At 36.6% G+C, this 16,946-nt stretch overlaps 1 protein-coding gene across 7 annotated transcripts; it reads right to left on the reverse strand.

Annotated features, from left to right (window-relative positions):
• Positions 1-930: 930 nt before the first annotated feature.
• pcgf5a (polycomb group ring finger 5a) lies at positions 931-11,059 on the reverse strand. Of its 7 annotated transcripts, none has more exons than XM_079632241.1 (9): positions 10,866-11,054; positions 8,143-8,400; positions 6,812-6,908; positions 6,658-6,713; positions 6,436-6,495; positions 6,173-6,318; positions 5,973-6,071; positions 5,565-5,654; positions 931-4,200 (listed from the first exon to the last, which is right to left on the reverse strand). In XM_079632241.1, exons 2-9 carry the CDS (start codon positions 8,252-8,254, stop codon positions 4,153-4,155), a joined length of 708 nt encoding a protein of 235 aa, XP_079488367.1. In that variant the 5' UTR covers positions 8,255-8,400; positions 10,866-11,054; the 3' UTR covers positions 931-4,152. The 7 variants fall into 7 exon arrangements, with proteins under 7 accessions (XP_079488367.1, XP_079488365.1, XP_079488364.1 ...); XM_079632239.1 differs by having other exon boundaries at positions 6,583-6,713; XM_079632238.1 differs by having other exon boundaries at positions 6,565-6,713.
• Between the last annotated feature and the right edge of the window lie 5,887 nt (positions 11,060-16,946).

Here is a 16,946-nt window from a genome sequence, read left to right on the forward strand (position 1 = left end):
CAAAACTGAAAATGTTGTCATTAATTACTCAGTCACCCTCATGTTGTTCCAAACCCGGCCGTCAGACTTTTGTTTAGGCCTATCTTCGGAACACAAATTAAAATATTTTCAATCAAATAGGAGAGCTTTCTGTCCCTCCATTGATGCTTCAAAACATTCATAAAGAGATTGTAAATCAAATCAATGTATTGAGTGGTTTAGTCCAAATTTTCTGGAGAGACACAATTAACAGATTTAATTTAAGCTTTTATTGACATAAACATTCATCAACACACATCAGATCTGGTAAATGGAAGCTCCAGCATATTAGTGTGCAAGAACCAATAAGGTTTGTTTTTGAGCAGGTTCTGTTGAGCTTCTGTTTATGTTCACTTAGCAATTATATGTGAATAAAAGCCTAAATTCAGTCTGTTCATCAAATAGAGCAATCTTCTCTCTTCAGAAAATTTGGACTAAACCACTTAATTCATATAGATTAGTTTTACGACCTCTTTATGGACGTTTTGAAGCTTCAAAGTGGGGGTTGCGTAGCTGTCAATGGAGAGTACAGAACTGGCTCAGATTTTGTTAAAAAGATCTTCATTTGTGTTCCGAAAATGAACAAAAGTCTTACAGGTTTGGAAAGGCATGAGGGCAAGTAATTAATTACAGAATTTTCATTTTTGGGTGAACTATTCCTTTAAACACCAGATATGCTTGTGGATGAAATGGGAGTCCTGTTTTAAACCATGTAAATTGAATGAAAACTACAATCTGCTTCCCTTCTTTTTTTCTGTAATGGTTTAATGTTGTGGTATTAGCAGGGGCGGAGGGATTCAGACTCACTTTCTGTTTAACAAATGAGCGGTGAATTCTCCAACTCATCCTGACTAAAAATAGAGTTGTTTGTAACATTCCATGATGAAAGGGAAGACAAAAAAGAGAGACAGTGGCAGACTTTCTTAGTTTATTTACATTTGTGGGATGAACGTGTGTTTTGAACATATTATATTCTTGTCTATGTTGACATTAACATCTCATTATGTAGATTTCACATTTAAAGAATTTTGGGTCACTGATTTATTTCACAGTTTTAAAAAATCTGCAAACACTTGCAATGTACTGTAAACATCCAAACAAACTTATTGCTGACAGCTCTTCCAAAATCCTACAGCAAACATTTGAACAACTTCAGCTCATAACTACAATAAAATAAGTGTTGCTGCATGGGCATGGACATATTTGTGATTAAGTGTGTGTTGCCTTTGCCCTACATTAAGTATTTTTGACCTTCTCTTTTGCAAGATGAACGGCAGGGCGAACAGACAGCTGAACAAGTGATGAACAGACTAAAAGAAGAATGCATGTCACATTCCACATCCTTTTGCATGAGTGGGGGAGAAAGAAAGTGAGCGAGAAAGGGAGAGAGAAGCAGGGAGCTGTGCATAGAAACAGTCTAAAAGAAGGCACATTCTTGTCTTTGTTTTTCATTGTCAGATTTAAACTCTCACACACTAATATCATGAAATGGTGGTTTCAAAGAATGGCTTTCAACAACTTCAAAGGTTTAGCTTCTCTGTTTTAAGGTCTGCTGCCCTCAAGTCTATTTTAATATGAGTATTCAATGCAAAGACTTCTAAAATTCTTCAATATAAGAAGTCTAATAGATCTAACGGCAAAATATACTGTCATGCAAGTATAATAGGCAGCCTTCAGAATGTTTACAGAAAAACATCTAATGTTTCTGTAATACAGTTGAAGAAAAGCCACTATTTTTTTTGTAATATTTTAATGTTCCTTAATTAAATAACAATATGTAATGAACAGCATTAGGTAGCTTTTCATGTACAGTGCGAACATTTACAAGGGAAACACATATAGCAGGCGGTGGGACGTATAAAAAAAAGAATAAATTACCCCAAGCAGCATCATCTATTAGGAAAAAGACAAGCATTGACAAAATCTTTTGATTATAGGTTCAAATATACATAAGTGCGTCAACATACAAAAATACATTGTATTTATAATCAGAGCTCAAAGACACTTCATATTTGATTTGCATGTTTTCTTAGTGGGGAGGATTTGGGAGAGCAGCCAGTGGCCTTTGTCCTAAACAACAACGTCAAGAATTCCACTGAACTGACAGACAGTGCAAATGATTTTTAAGATTCAGTACAATAGATCATGTTGGTATAACATGAAGTTTTAGCTTGTCATAAGAAACATTTGGACAAATATATTTTTACTATTGGTAGACATAGGTACAATCCACTTAAAACAGTGTTGCTGAGCAATTCAGACTCATTCTATATTCATCTTTTTATTAACTGTAATGACAGCAGCACTGAAGTGACTCTAATTTCAAAACCCATTGTTAAGATTCCTTGATTCCAAAACTGAACTGGAGAACACAGAACAAACCCTCATTTCACCCGTTGTCACCCCCTGAGATGATCCAAATCAATTTCACGTAATGATTCATGTAATCCTTTTCTACTTTGAGTACCATCACATCAAATTTTTGTGGAATATAATCTGTATTGGCAAAGCTCCATGTATTGAACCCTTAATTCTCAAAAAGCATTCTGAGAATGTGCATGAAATCGGTTTGGCAACTTTTTCATTAATTTACTTGTAATTAGGATTTTAAATGATTCCTAGGCCACTACACATACAGTAAAGAGTTACACTGTCTTGTAAACAAACTTAGAAAGCTAACCTATCACCTTATCTGAACTAATGCTCCAAAAAACACCCTTAATATTTAAAATATTTAAAACGTGATGACTGAATTTTAAACTCTTCTCAGAATCATGTCCATGACTTGATATAGCGTAGAAGAGGACCACATTGAGAAATATTGGATTTTAACTTTTCTTCCACTTTGTGAAAGTAAACAAATGCATTATTGCATGTCCCTTACGAAGTTGTTTTTCCAGACATCAGACATTTTTAGAAAGTGCATAAAATGAAGTGTTTTGCACTTCATTTTGTTTAACCAAACATTGCATTATTTTGCTGCATTACACTCAAAATACACTGTAAAAAGTGCATTATTGACATTCTGGGGATTTGATTGGAATGTCTCAAATATATTTCTGATTAAACAAGAAACAACAGAATGTTTACAACTAACAGACTGGGAGCCAAAGCAGCTCTTAGAGAGATGCAGCTGGAACCCTTCAGTCATTCCCCATTCAGCTGTTTTTAAAGATGAGAATTTTCAATTAATTAATGCATTAAGCATATCTGGCATCAGTTAATCTTATATAATTTCTATTAAGAAAACGATCTGGTTTGAGTAAATGTAAGACTTGGCCTTCACAATGTGAAGGAAAAATGCTTACCCAGAGTGCCTTTCAGTGCTGTTATTTTGGGACATCTACAGCGCTTTCATTCAATTCCATCTGAATGAGATCCATCAATACTTCAGACTAGAGCCAAAAACACCATTGGAGAAAAATGAGAGTATGAGAGAAGATGGAAATTGGCTGAGAAAGAGAGAGTGAGTGTGCGTGAGCGAAATAAAGAGAGAGAGAGAATGATGACATGAAAAAGAGTCACTGAATTTATGAGGGACAATGTGGGCGGTTAGAGCAGGAAAGAAAAGTAACTAAAAGTAAAGAGAGAGAGAGAGTGTAAAAGGTAAGACAGAACAGGAACACTACAGCGAGACATTTGGATTTGCCTCTAGTGCAAAATCTTGGATAAAAACACCTAATAAAACATTCTAAAATCTAACTTCTAGCGAGACTTCATTTTAAAAACGTCTCCATTTTCTCTCTCTCCTGTCACCTGGCCAAGACGCAGCTTTGCGACGAGTTTTAGCTTACTTTCTGTGATTGCTAGATTGCTATCAGATAATCCCAACGGCCACTGAACGCTAAGGCGTTGTCATAGAGACAACATGCAGAGAAAGCTTTGGAGGAATATAATCATCAAACTTGATACAGTGCCAGTGGGCGGAGCCACAACTGTCAAACAGGAACATGAAGGGGGGAGGAATGGAGGAGTAGAGGCTGAAGCAGTGCACAGGAAGGAGAGCAGTCCTGTCAGTCATGGAGCTTTGTGTTGTTGACTTTCAACAGAGGCACAATCATTCAGTTTTTCTGCTTTTTGTCCATCTCTTGACATCAGTCTGCATGAGATTTCCACAAAAGCTGTAAGTGCTGTTTAACCAAAGTCAATCCTCGGACGGTATTCGAGAACCATGGGATAAGCCTGGGGTGAAAACGAAAGTAAAGAATGACTTCACATTTTCTGATGTAAGCACCATATCATATCCATTATATTGTCATAGTTCTCTCCTATTTTCTTGTGATGTAAAAAGCAAGGACACAAACAGGGGCATCAATGTGTCCTCTAATCTGATTTTGTATCAACCTCTAGTGTGTGTGTGTGTGTGTGTGTGTGTGTGTGTGTGTGTGTGTGTGTGTGTGTGTGTGTGTGTGTGTGTGTAACTGGAGAAATATGACTCATAGATCTGTCAGTAGTAGCTGGGTTTTTTTTCTTCTTTTGCCTCTGCCCCCCCCCCCCCACAATCACCACCGACTCAGAGACAGCTGTTCACACTTCTCATGAGCACACACCCACATTTTCAGGGTCAAACTAACTTTTCAATAATTTACCTGTCAATGTTTCTAGTAAAGTTTTTCAAACTTTTTAATGCCAGAGATTTTGAATATAATGATGATCCTAAAATATATATACTATTATGCATTATACTATATATATATATATATATATATATATATATATAATATACTATATAACTATATATTGTATTCCATATCGTGATGTGTATATATATCCAAGTGAAACAGATAATTGAAAAAGCAAAAAATGTATGGTGGGTCTTGATTCTATCTATCCGTTGTTGATTGGATGGAGGCAAATCTAAATGTGAGCTTGCAGTCGATTGTAAGAAAGATGCTGGGTTTAAGTAGATTAAATGAGAGAAGATTAAAAATTACAAGTTACAAAAAAAATTAAACATGCATGGATGAATAATTTATAATTAGATCAATAACACCAATTTAGATGTCCAATAGATTTTCCATTTCCATGTAATACTGGCTTTAAAATGTTATCTGGGGGGAAAATATACTTTTTAGTACGTGTTTTTGTTTTTACTGGTAAAAAACTAGAATACCAGAATAAAATAATCACAATTAATCTCATGATTTATTAGCAGTCTTTAGACAGTAATATTATCAGACTTTGTGAATGTGACTGTAAATGTAAAAATCTGTATCTTAAGTGCACAGTAACTTTGACACCCCAGAAAATAATAAATAAAAGCAGGTAATGTTGCAAACACACACATAAACATATACACACACATACATTTGCTTTTCAATAATAGTGGTGACTTTCCAATATCTTTGATTGTTTTTACACTGAGGTGATGATATTTTTCATCCCTAAACCCTGAAGAGAATATTAAACATGTTTATAAAGCCCTTTTCCTTCTGGGGATGATAGGCTGGTCCATATAATGCAAGTCATTCTGGTTTTACTATCCTTGGGGGACATTCAGTCCAAACAATGTTGGTAGAATTTGACCCACACACATACTGACTTACGCTGTCACCCTGAAGTCTCCAGCGAGTGCGGTAGATGAATTCAAGGGTGTGGTCTTTGCCCATGATCTCCCCGTTACACAAAACGTCGAGCTGTAAGAAATACGGACAAGCATGTTTTATGAGCTTTATGAAATCAAATAATAGGCACGTTAAGACTATGGCATGTTGTGTGTTACACATACACTTAGTCAAACATCGTAGAGAACAGCAGAGACTAAGAAAAACAACCTCGGAAACAATTTTCAATGAATATTAAGTTGCACAACTGACGGGTAAACCCATCAAGAGCTTATTTATTAATATCTGTATTGAACTGTGAAAGAAACCTATTCATTCTCAGTACACTCACACAAATGCAGTTTGCCTGCATTGACAGCCCAGTGATACTGTAATAAAACAGTATTTTACCTCATAAGAGCTTGGCAGCTTCAATTTTACACCGAGGAACTTCTTAATGGTTCCCACCGTAACACGGGTGGAGCAACGGATGAATTTCTTCATTAAACCCTGTTTCATAGAGACATGGAGTGCAAATTATAAACACACACACACAAACATACATCTCAACATATACACACAATATATTAAACTATACTGTCTCTGTGCACCTTAACTGTGCTTTCTCCTGATTGGCCATTGTTACGTAGACAGTCCAGACAAATAGCGATCTGAGGATCACTCCTGTGGTAGTCTCCACCTTTCTCATCATCATCCTCTTCATCACTCAGGCGAGCTTTCTTAGCCCTAGGGCCATCTAGAAGACAAAGGAAACCTGACCTTCAATCTTAAAATATATCTGTATATTCACTATCTGTACGTGTAGTACATGTGACTGTGTGTGTAAAGGGGTTGTGTATGGAATGGTTAATACCTTCTCCATTTGCTTTGATTTTATTTTTTCTCCAAAACTCACTTTCCTCTTGTTCCTCCTCTAGTAAATAAACACAATAATTCAAAGAAAGTACATTAAGAAACAATTTACAGATATAGAAACACTTACCAACTAAAGCACAACTACCTCTGAAGTGCATTACAAAGGATAAAGTATGTATGTCTGTCTCTCTCTCTTCATACATATATTTATATATCTCACTCTCTCTTAGTCCAGGCACCAGCTTGAAGATGATTTCCTCCAGGGTTTTATCTAGCCTGCAAAAAAGTGAAGCCAAGATACCATATAAAACACAGAGGACGTGTGTGTACTTAATCTGTGCATGTGAGAAATTAGTGTGGGTGAGTTTGGTTACCTCAGCATCTCTAAAGGGTTGGTTTCATGGACCTGTATCCCACATTCTGGACACTCATTACTCTCCTCAAAGTGCTGAACGATACAACTCTTACAAACTAGAGGAGAATGGAATAAGAAAAAAAGGAAGAACAGAAGAGGGACAAGAGAATGAAAGAGTCAGGGCAAAGTAATCTAAAACCATAAAAAAGTTTGGTGTTAAAATTATCATTGTTAAAAAACAATTTAATATCAGATTATATTTTTTGGTTACACGCTATTTTAAGGTGTGATTGTTACAGTGTAATTACATATTTAAGTACTGAGTGATATTAATTAACAAAATGTCACTGCATTTCAATATGTTCAACATACATACCGTTGAAAAGTTTGGGGTCAGTATGATTTTAAGAAATTCATATTTTTATTCAGCAAGAATGCATTAAATTGATGTAACAGTTAAGACATAATGTTCAAATTTCAAATAAATGCTGTTATTTTTAACTTTCTACTAAATATTGAAAAAAGTATCACTGTTTCCACACAAATATTAAACAGTGACAAGTGAAAAGTGAAAAAAAATCTTGAGCACCAAATCAGCATATTAGAATGATTTCTGTAGGATCATGTGACACTGAAGAGTTTTGCATCACAGAAATAAATTTCATTTTAAAATATATTCAAAACATATATTTTAAACTGTAATCATTTGTTGTTGTTGTTGTTTTACAATTTTTAAGTTTTTAACTTATTAAGTTATACGTTTTTACTGTATTTTTATTCAAATAAATACAGATTTGGTGAGCATTTTTTCACCCCTAACTTTTAAACAGTAGTGTACAATACAGTTTTCTTAAGACTATCGAGTCCTATTTAGACACCCAGACACTATATAGCTCTGCCAAAAAAATCATTCAGGTGGGTCAGACAAAGATGGAAATTTAAATGTTAAGCAGAGTGTGAAACAAATTGGTTTTGATATGAGATATGAGACAGGTCAGGCGAACAGGTATGGGTAGGTCTAAGAGAGATCCAGACAGTTGCAATTTTTCCATTACATATTATTGACAATAATAGCAACTATTTTTGGTGCTATAGCTGAACCATAATTTTTTTTTTTTTTTTTTTTACAAATCTTGCTAATAAATAAACTCACCACATGATGAAACAAAACAATTCTAGAAAAAGGCCAGTTTGTTCTTATTTCTGATAATGAAGATTACTACAACACCAAAGAAAGAAAAAAATATTTGGGGAGAAGAAGGACCAAAATATTCGGTTTGCTTTTATTATCAGAAAAGAGAGATGGTCATAGAGAACATAATGCGGATTAGCGAGACAAGAATGACTTACAAGTGTGCAGGCATTCTGTGACAGCGGTGGGCTTGATCAGGTATCCATGGCAAATTGAGCAGGTAATGTGTCGGTTAAAATCTCGGACCAGGTGCTTTCGGTGGGTTGCCATCTCGACTCACAGAGGTCAGGAGATCACAAGCTAGTCACAGTGCTGCCTGTGCTCCCACACAGGGTTGCCACGGTGATTTCATCATTGCCTCCGTTTTGAGGCAGTTGTAACTCTGATCTGAAGACATTATTGGTGAGAGAGTGATCCTAGAATTAAAAAAAACATATATAAAGGGTTATTGTAAGAATATCAATTACCAACTTTTAGTGTGATTTTTTTTCAGTTAGATATTATCACATGACAAGCAACGTATCAAAAATGATTACACCACACATTCTGTTTTGAAACCAGTCCAACTCAAACCAGACTTGAGCTGAGCCTCCTCTCAGTCTGAAAACTTTTAGGAAAGTCCCTGTCAGGAGAGACGAGAAGAAAAGCGGAGGGTGCGTCATTTCAAGACTTCTTTTGAGTTTTCATTGGCTTGGCCACAATATAACCACCGGATCCAGCAGGATATTGAGGCCCTCTTTCTTTTGCATCAAATGCACACACAACAAAGTCTTGCCCATTTAAAACTAATGTCAGTACTGAGCAAAGTCTCCCAAAAAGAAGAATATGAATCGATATTTTAGTGGGTCAGACTCATTACTAAGTGTTGTACATTAGCATCATATCATATCAATCACTTAGAGATTATTAGAAATGTCGCACCAAGGCATGCAGCCTAATGCAATGCTTGATTAAACAATTTATTTACACTTATTTATTTTAGTTTAGAGTAACACTCTGAACTATCACAGCAAATGTTTTGGTGGGGAAAAACAAAAATATCATACAGCTTTCTAGTCACACAATTGTTAACTTTTTTGTAACAAATAGCATATTAATTTTTCAAGTAATCATTTGAACTGTTCTTTCTTACTTATGATTGTTAAGCAAATGAAAATAGACTGAAAATCAGTAAATCAAAGATTAACTACAACAAATGATCAGTATAGGCCTCTAAACATGACATTAAACGCAGCAATATGTCATTGCACACATTGACCCCATTGTGACAACATGCCCCAACAGCATGGCACTATATGAAGTCCTCACAGTATAAGGAGCCTGCCTATGATCGTAAACAGTTGTGAAAGTCCAGCATTTTCGCAATGTCAAAATTCACATCAAACACAAAATATGCTTTAAAATATTTTTTTTAACCCTTTGACTGTCACCGTCCCACAGGTGGGACGTTTGCCAGTATATTTTTAAAACAATAATATCTTAGTAAAAACCTTAAGTAATATTGACAAACTATATATCATTTGAAAGCTTACAATCTCTAGTTTTCATATTTGGTGACTGATTTTCAAAATAAATTACAGAGGAGCTGTAATTTATCAATTTGCAACAATAATATTTTCATACTCCTAAGGTGTTCAGTCCTTTATTTTGAAATAGTGATGAACATGAAAAATCATGAAAAAAATGGTAGAAACCTCAGTTTGTTTTCATGCCAAGAGTTCAAAAGATAGCATTTGTTCAATTATTTTAGAAAAAAAGGTCTGAAAATGTTTTAGAAATAAAGAAAAATCATATATGGAAATGGAGGCGCCCTTATATGGGCAGTAATGTCAACTAGTGAAAAAGTGTGGTACTGCGCCCAAACACAATCTTACTGAAAGCTCATTTTTTGAGATATCAACCTAAAATTTAAAACACAACTTGTTCAGATTTTTGGCTTTGATTTTTGTGCAGTTTTAGAGTTACCCAGGTTTTGAAAAAATATATTTTATATAAAATATGAATAATTTTTTTATTTTATTTTATATTTTCATAAACTCAAACTTCTATAACTTTTTTTCTGTTACACTTTCTTAATTTATTTAACTTCTACAAAAATCTGCCAATTTTCTTCTTAAAAACAAGACCAATCTTACATCCATATTCCAAAGCATTCTTGAGTTACAAACATTTAAGTTCGGAAAGTGCATTTTCATGTATATTCAAAAAAAGGGGCGTGACACTTAAAGGGTTAACTAGCAGCTTCCTAAAGCACTTTCAACACGGAAACGAGAGCATACAATTGTAAATAGGCTACTTGGGTCTCTGAGGGTTAAACTTTTTAACAGATTTACACATTTACATTTACTGTTACTGTGTTTCAGAAACAACGCCATCGGTCAATCATTTCTAACGATGACGTACTCCTTACGATGCTCTCTGCCTTTTATGTAATACATATTTGTATAAGAGAAAAACAGCAACTCACAGGCTGCTATGTGAATAATAACTAACACGAATGGATTGTTATCGTCCCTTTTAAACGCATTATAAACCAATAACCTGTTCCTGTGAAGCTGTGCATCAGAAACGCGCAGTGTGTCACAGACAGTCCCGTTATCTCATCAGCGCAAGCTGCGCGCACGGCGTCAAGGACTGCGTGACGTCATCCCCATGGAAATTATAACACATGGTAAGTTGAGCTCGTCTCGCGCGACGTCGTTTTTACATTCTATAATTGTGTATCTGTCTGCTCCACTAGAGCGGACTGGCGGGCACATAGCCTCTGTCTTACCACATGACACAATTTCTCCCCTCCCCAAACTTTACACACATTCGGTGTCCCCAAACCGATAACGTAGCGCAGATTCCCACATTCCGTGGCCATCCGAAATACACTCACCGTTACGAATCGCCTCGCTCTGTGCTGGGCCGTTAATGGAGACTGAAAAGGGGGGGTTCTGGAAGCCAGAGAGAGTCACATCGTTACAGCCCGGCGGTGGATTGAGCGCGTGCAGGCAGTGCGTGGCTGGTAAACTCGCGGCCGACACGGAACTGGCAGCAGCACGCGCAGAGAGAGGAGCGCTCGCGCAGAGAAGGGGCGGGGGACTCACGCGCTTGTTTACGCGGTTCTGTAGGTTGATACCAGCGGAGGGAGAGAACAGTTTAGAACAGTTTCCCAGCATTTGTAACATTATTAAGAGAAAAGGCATTAGGCCAAAAGACAGACTGAATTGAAAATAATAATTATATATATATATATATATATATATATATATATATATATATATATATATATATATATATATATATATATATATATATATATATTCTAAAGGAAATGTGGATACTCAGTCAGTATATTCCATGCTTTTATTTCTAAATAATTTCTTGAGCATTATTTTAAATACATGCATGTACTTGGAAAATACATGTAATTTAACCTGTCCTCAGAAAGTGGTCACAATGTAAAACGGCCTAACAAAGTGTTTAAAATATACATTTAAATTGAAAGGCAGAGATCTGTAATATATCAATCAATACAAAACAATCTTGAATTATATTTTTCATTAAAAATATGCCTATCAAAGTTGCATCCTCACTTTGCATCAAGTTCAACTCATGATTTTTTTATTTATCATTCTGAATAAATCAATCTAACACACCGTATGCTTTTTATTCTGTGAGCTTCTTGAGACCCAGAATGAGACATAGGCTACTGTATACCGCTAAAATTAGAAAAACAAACCACTGGAATGATTGTTGTATTAAATTAAATATTTAAAAATGACTAATTATTAATATTTTAATATTACTAATATTTTAATATTCTACATCAATCAATGTGATTTTTGGTCTTTTATCATAGATTTTTCAGTGTCCCACATTAGGGACACAACTGTCCCACATTAGGAAGCTGGTCTCAGACACTAATATGTCTATAATTTCTCTTATGAATGTTTTTTAACTGAATTTTATTTTATGAATGTTTTTTTTCTGTGTTATCTGAATTGAGTGTGGATTTAATGTTTTGGCTACACATTGCAATAGTTTACAGAAGTCTGAAATGTAAAAAATATCCCACATTAGGGCAATTCACCATATAGTTGCTTAATTTGTTGTCTTATCAATCACTTCGTCAACTGAGTTGACTCAACAGTTTATTCAACTTCCTAGTATATTTAACACCATCAGATGATATTTCTTTCTTTTTTCCATTTATTGTGTTACTGAACTACATGATATTATGCCTGATTTAAGAATACTTGTTATATATGTTTAATATTAAAAAGGAGGGTAGAGACTAAAAGAATTAGGAACTGGATTGTTCAAAACCCTAACCCAGGAAAAAAATTTAGACAATGTATTTTTTCACTTAATTCCTTTACTTTTCAAAAAGTAAAGTACATTTCAAAATACACACATTGACCTTTGTGACCTTTCCGATATTAATATATAAAATAAAACCAAAAAACAATGACACATAATAACACATAATATAATTTAGATTTATGCATTTTATTTTTATAAGTATTAAATACTTACATAGTATTACATTATATAAAATAATTTGGTAACAATTTGATTAAATATTTGCATTTTGAATATTAAAATTGTATTAAATAACATTTTAAAACAGGCTACCTTTGTCCTGTATGAGAACAAAGTTCAAACTTTTGGTTGAAATCTACCTTGTTGACTCATTAATGTATTTTACTGTGAATTTATGTTCACCTGCTTGCACTATTACAAAAAAAAAGTATAAAAAAGTAGTTTAATGTAAACAATTTCAGTATTATATTCAGTATTGAGCTAGAGGCATTTTAAACCAACAGACAAATTTGCTAAAGAGGACCAATTATCAAAACCATACTGATATGAGACTTCCCCAGTGTGACAACTAGACCTTGTCTACTTTACTTAAGCCTCCGTTTTCAGCCCATGCATTCTCTTTAAGATGCTGGAAACCCATTCAGGATAGTATTTTGTAACCTACTAAAAGGACCTTGCTCTACCCCTCCTAAGTGTGTGGGTGAGTCCTTGTGTGGGTGATACCGCAGGCTCTGATGGGTGAATGGTGATACATGTACATTTCTTAATGAGATACACATCTGTGTGTTATAGCTTTGAATAAAAACACTCTCCATCCGTATGTTACCCTAGCAACAGAACATCAGTGCAGTGCCCTTTGAACTGAATATCCAGCTCCTCAATGAAAGATCTTCTGACATCTCTGCTAGTGCTCCCTCATGCATTTTGATGTCTTTATTCAGATGTGTACATATTTATGCATTGTTTACATGGATGCTATAAAACTATGCGTGAGCGCCAATAGACATACAGAACAATACGTAATTTTATTTATGTGCGTGTAACTGCAAACACATTGGAAAATGCATTTTAGAGTAAAAGTTATTTAGTGAGATTTTCTTTTTATATCGCTGGCTGTCTTTCAAATTATGATTTCACTTGCCATTAGACACCACTATTTATAGAAAATTAAATAAATAAAAACAGTGAGATGTGAGGAAGTGATCACCTGTCATTTCAAAGGATTTGAATGTGTACAACTCAAAGAGCCGGAGTTGTTAACGCGCAAATAACATCTTCAAGACCAGCTAGATGTTCAAAGCATTGCACAGATACATTATAACATCAGAGAAGAGTCTCACCAACAGTGCATAAAGCTTGAGGTTGCTGTGTCTATTGAGTCTCTCTGACAGCTGGGTTGCTATAGCCGTTTGCTTGTCTAATAACCTGTCATGAGGAGGAATATACTGGCAATAAAAAATACATTTGGATCACCCTCACATAATAAGCTATAAGCTATAAAAATGTTGCACATGGTCACTGAGAGAAATTACTTAACTTAAACTTTAATTAAAGCTCTTCTTGAACATTTTTTAGTATTGACAGAATATATTGATATATGCAAAACTCATATGCAGACCAAAAGAAAGAAAGAAGAAAGAAAAATGCAGGGCCAAATATTTAATTTTAATTATTTATTCAATACATTTTCTTTCTTTATGAATTTTATTAAGTTAAAGATTATAAAAAGGAGTGAAATACCAGGAACTGAGTAATATACTGACAAATGAAACTACATTACATTAAACCTGATTTTTTTTCTTATACTTTTTTAAAGCTACTGTCCCCAGCCAACTTTTTGTCATGCCATAATGATGAAGCAATGGAAAAATCTGAGATAGAAATGTAAAAAAATTAAATAAAAAAAAGCTAGAGAGAGATTAACGGAATCATTAGCATGAATATTTTGCACACTTATACCTATTGATGACATTTAACTTAAGTTATTTGTATGTACCCTCTCTTGCGCTTCTCTTCTCTGTCCTGCTCTCTGACATCTTTTTTCTCATCCTCTCACTCTTATCCCCTCACACAATGACTGCAGAAGCAGATAAGATTCTGTTGCTTTGACTAAAAGAAGGGAACAATGAACTCTTTGCCTTCTACTGATGGTGCTGCCTTAAAATAGATAAGAAGGGGAGAAAGTAAGAGAGAGAAATACTGCTTGCATTGCCTGTTAATAACACTAACATAGGCAAAACACATTCTTAAATCATAACACACAGACTCATAAGAGACACATTTGAATTGAATCATTTTGGCTAAAAGTGAACAGCTGTGGGAAGAACCTGCGTACCAGGTGATCACATTCTGACTGTATGTGAAAGAGTGATCAAATTTGGCTCAAAGATGGGAAACAGAATACAGGCCCATAAAGAATTATGTGTGTATGTCCATGTAATTTATAACACTTCAACAGCTGCAAGAAAGGCCATAAAAATGCAATCTTAAATCTCAAAAGCAAATGTTCATACCAGTGCGTGACTGCATTCTCAAATGTCTGCAGTATAGGCGAACACACAATCCCTTTTCCCTATAGTGTTTGTGGCTGTTTAGTGTTTAGAGACACAAAGCATCAGACAATCCATGAGGAGTCTCAGAAACCTTACGCAAAAACCAAACACATTCTAAAATTTTAAAATGCCACTGGTGGCAACAATAATGGTTCTACGATCTGGTTTACAATGCTTTTGGGAAACGCAGCCCCATATGTTTTCTGACTAAATTCACCTCCAGCATTGACTAGATTTAATTTTTGCCCATTTAGTTTGAGGTGAGCTCCATCCGTCCTGTCCGTCTGTCCTGTCACTGTTTAATGTTTCCTTGATTGTCATGTACCTGAGCACATGGCTCTGTCTTTGTTTGTGTTGGCCATGTGCTCCTCTTGTCCCGCCTCCCTTTTGGTTTGGTTTGTGTCATGGTGTGTTCATGTTTGCTTGCATGTGTCTGCAGTTTATGCTTTAGTTGTGTATTTGATAGTTCTCTTACGAGAGTTCTCTCGTACTGCGTCGAAGACGCTACGGGAAAGATTCTTTCTCGAGATATTGAAGCCAAAAAATGAATCCTTAATTTTGTAATAATGTAAAACGCTTTGCAGCAGCATACAACCTCAGGCGGAACAGCTTGCGCGCGTATTGGCTGCTCTGCAGCAAAAGCAGCAGCCTATGCAAGGCCTCTCATAACGCTTGGCTTGACCCAATGAGGGTGCTTCGCGACCTTTGCGTCACGTCCCGTCAGAATGGGCGTCACCTAGGCTTATAAATGTCCGAGCATGGCTGTCATTCTCTGATTTTCATCTCTTCAGCGAAGCTCCCGCATCGCTGGATCCTGAGAGGAAGCAGCGACAGGCCCGAGACCCGAGACCGCGTGGGCCTCGGCCAAAGATCGTGATCAAGGGGCCTCCACGCCTTCCTAGCCCGCCTAGGAAAGCGACGGTGTTCAAGTCCCGCTGCGGCCGGATTTCCACCAAAACTTTTCGCTCGCACAACACGCGACCGTGCCAGTGTATTCTGCAGTCAACAAACCGGCATCACGGCCTGTTTGCCTGCACACAAACGCCGTTTTTACGGCGACCCAGATAAATCTAAAAAAGAGTGTATTTTCTGGTGTCCCGGCCACGGCCGATGGTGTAATGTGTGTAACTGTAATGCCCACAACTCAGTGCCCATTCGTACACACAAGCACTTTCGTACCCATTCGTACCTACACAATACAGGGCACACATAAAATCGACTCATGTCGATTGTGCATCACATGTGAATGTGCCCGCTATTCGGTGCCCACAAACACTACACACTGCATGTCCCACGGTTTTCTGTAAAAACTAAACCAATGCACGGTCAGTCAGTTTTAATAGACAGTACTCCCAGTGCTATAAATGTGCCCGCTGTCACGCACCCACATTTATTCCCAGACATGCCGAGCCCTACGGGTTGAGTGAGAGCTGAGTGCGCGCGGGCTGCCCGCTCGATTAAGCGCGCCCCCCGCCTCAAACGCTGCAAACACAGCATCCATGTTACACGCCGTGGGTCGAAACTACGGTAAAAACAGAAGTAGCACATCTACTTCGAGCCGAAATAGCGAAGCTATTGAGCAGAGCCTTTATCTCAAGCTCAGAGCGAAGGGGGTTTATACAGCAGATATTTCCTGGTGCCAAAGAAAGACGGGGGTCTCAGACCCATTTTAGATCTAAGGCAGCTGAACAAGGTGCTTGTGAAGCGCAAGTTCAGAATGCTCACGACCAGAAAAATCCTCTCTCAGATTCGCCGAGGGGACTGGTTTATGTCAATAGATCTGAAAGACGCGTATTTCCAAATACAAATTGCGTCACGTCACAGGCGATACTTGAGATTCGCCTTCAAAGGGCCAGGCTTATCAGTATACAGTCCTCCCATTCGACCTGTCTCTAGCACCTCGTATGTTTACAGTGTGCATGGCCTGCTTCGCATGCGCCCGCTGCAGTTCTGGATAAAAGCGCGTGTGCCGCGCCGAGTGGCGTGCCGTGCTGCGCAAGTTCAGAATGCTCACGACCAGAAAAATCCTCTCGCAGATTCGCCGAGGGGACTGGTTTATGTCAATAGATCTGAAAGACGCGCATTTCCAAATACAAATT

Source organism: Phoxinus phoxinus (genome assembly GCF_949152265.1).
Source record: "Phoxinus phoxinus genome assembly, chromosome: 13".
Classification (NCBI taxonomy): Eukaryota; Metazoa; Chordata; class Actinopteri; order Cypriniformes; family Leuciscidae; genus Phoxinus; species Phoxinus phoxinus.

What these genes read in the sequence shown, in the direction of transcription:
- pcgf5a (XM_079632236.1), bottom strand. Translation starts at nt 8,254, where the DNA reads ATGGCAACCCACCGAAAGCACCTGGTCCGAGATTTTAACCGACACATT. An exon ending in AACCCTTTAGAGATGCTGAG is followed by an intron (nt 6,714 to 6,811) that starts GTAACCAAACTC and finishes ACTTTTTTGCAG; the next exon opens with GCTAGATAAAACCCTGGAGG. An exon ending in AGCTGCCAAGCTCTTATGAG is followed by an intron (nt 5,655 to 5,972) that starts GTAAAATACTGT and finishes TATTTCTTACAG; the next exon opens with CTCGACGTTTTGTGTAACGG.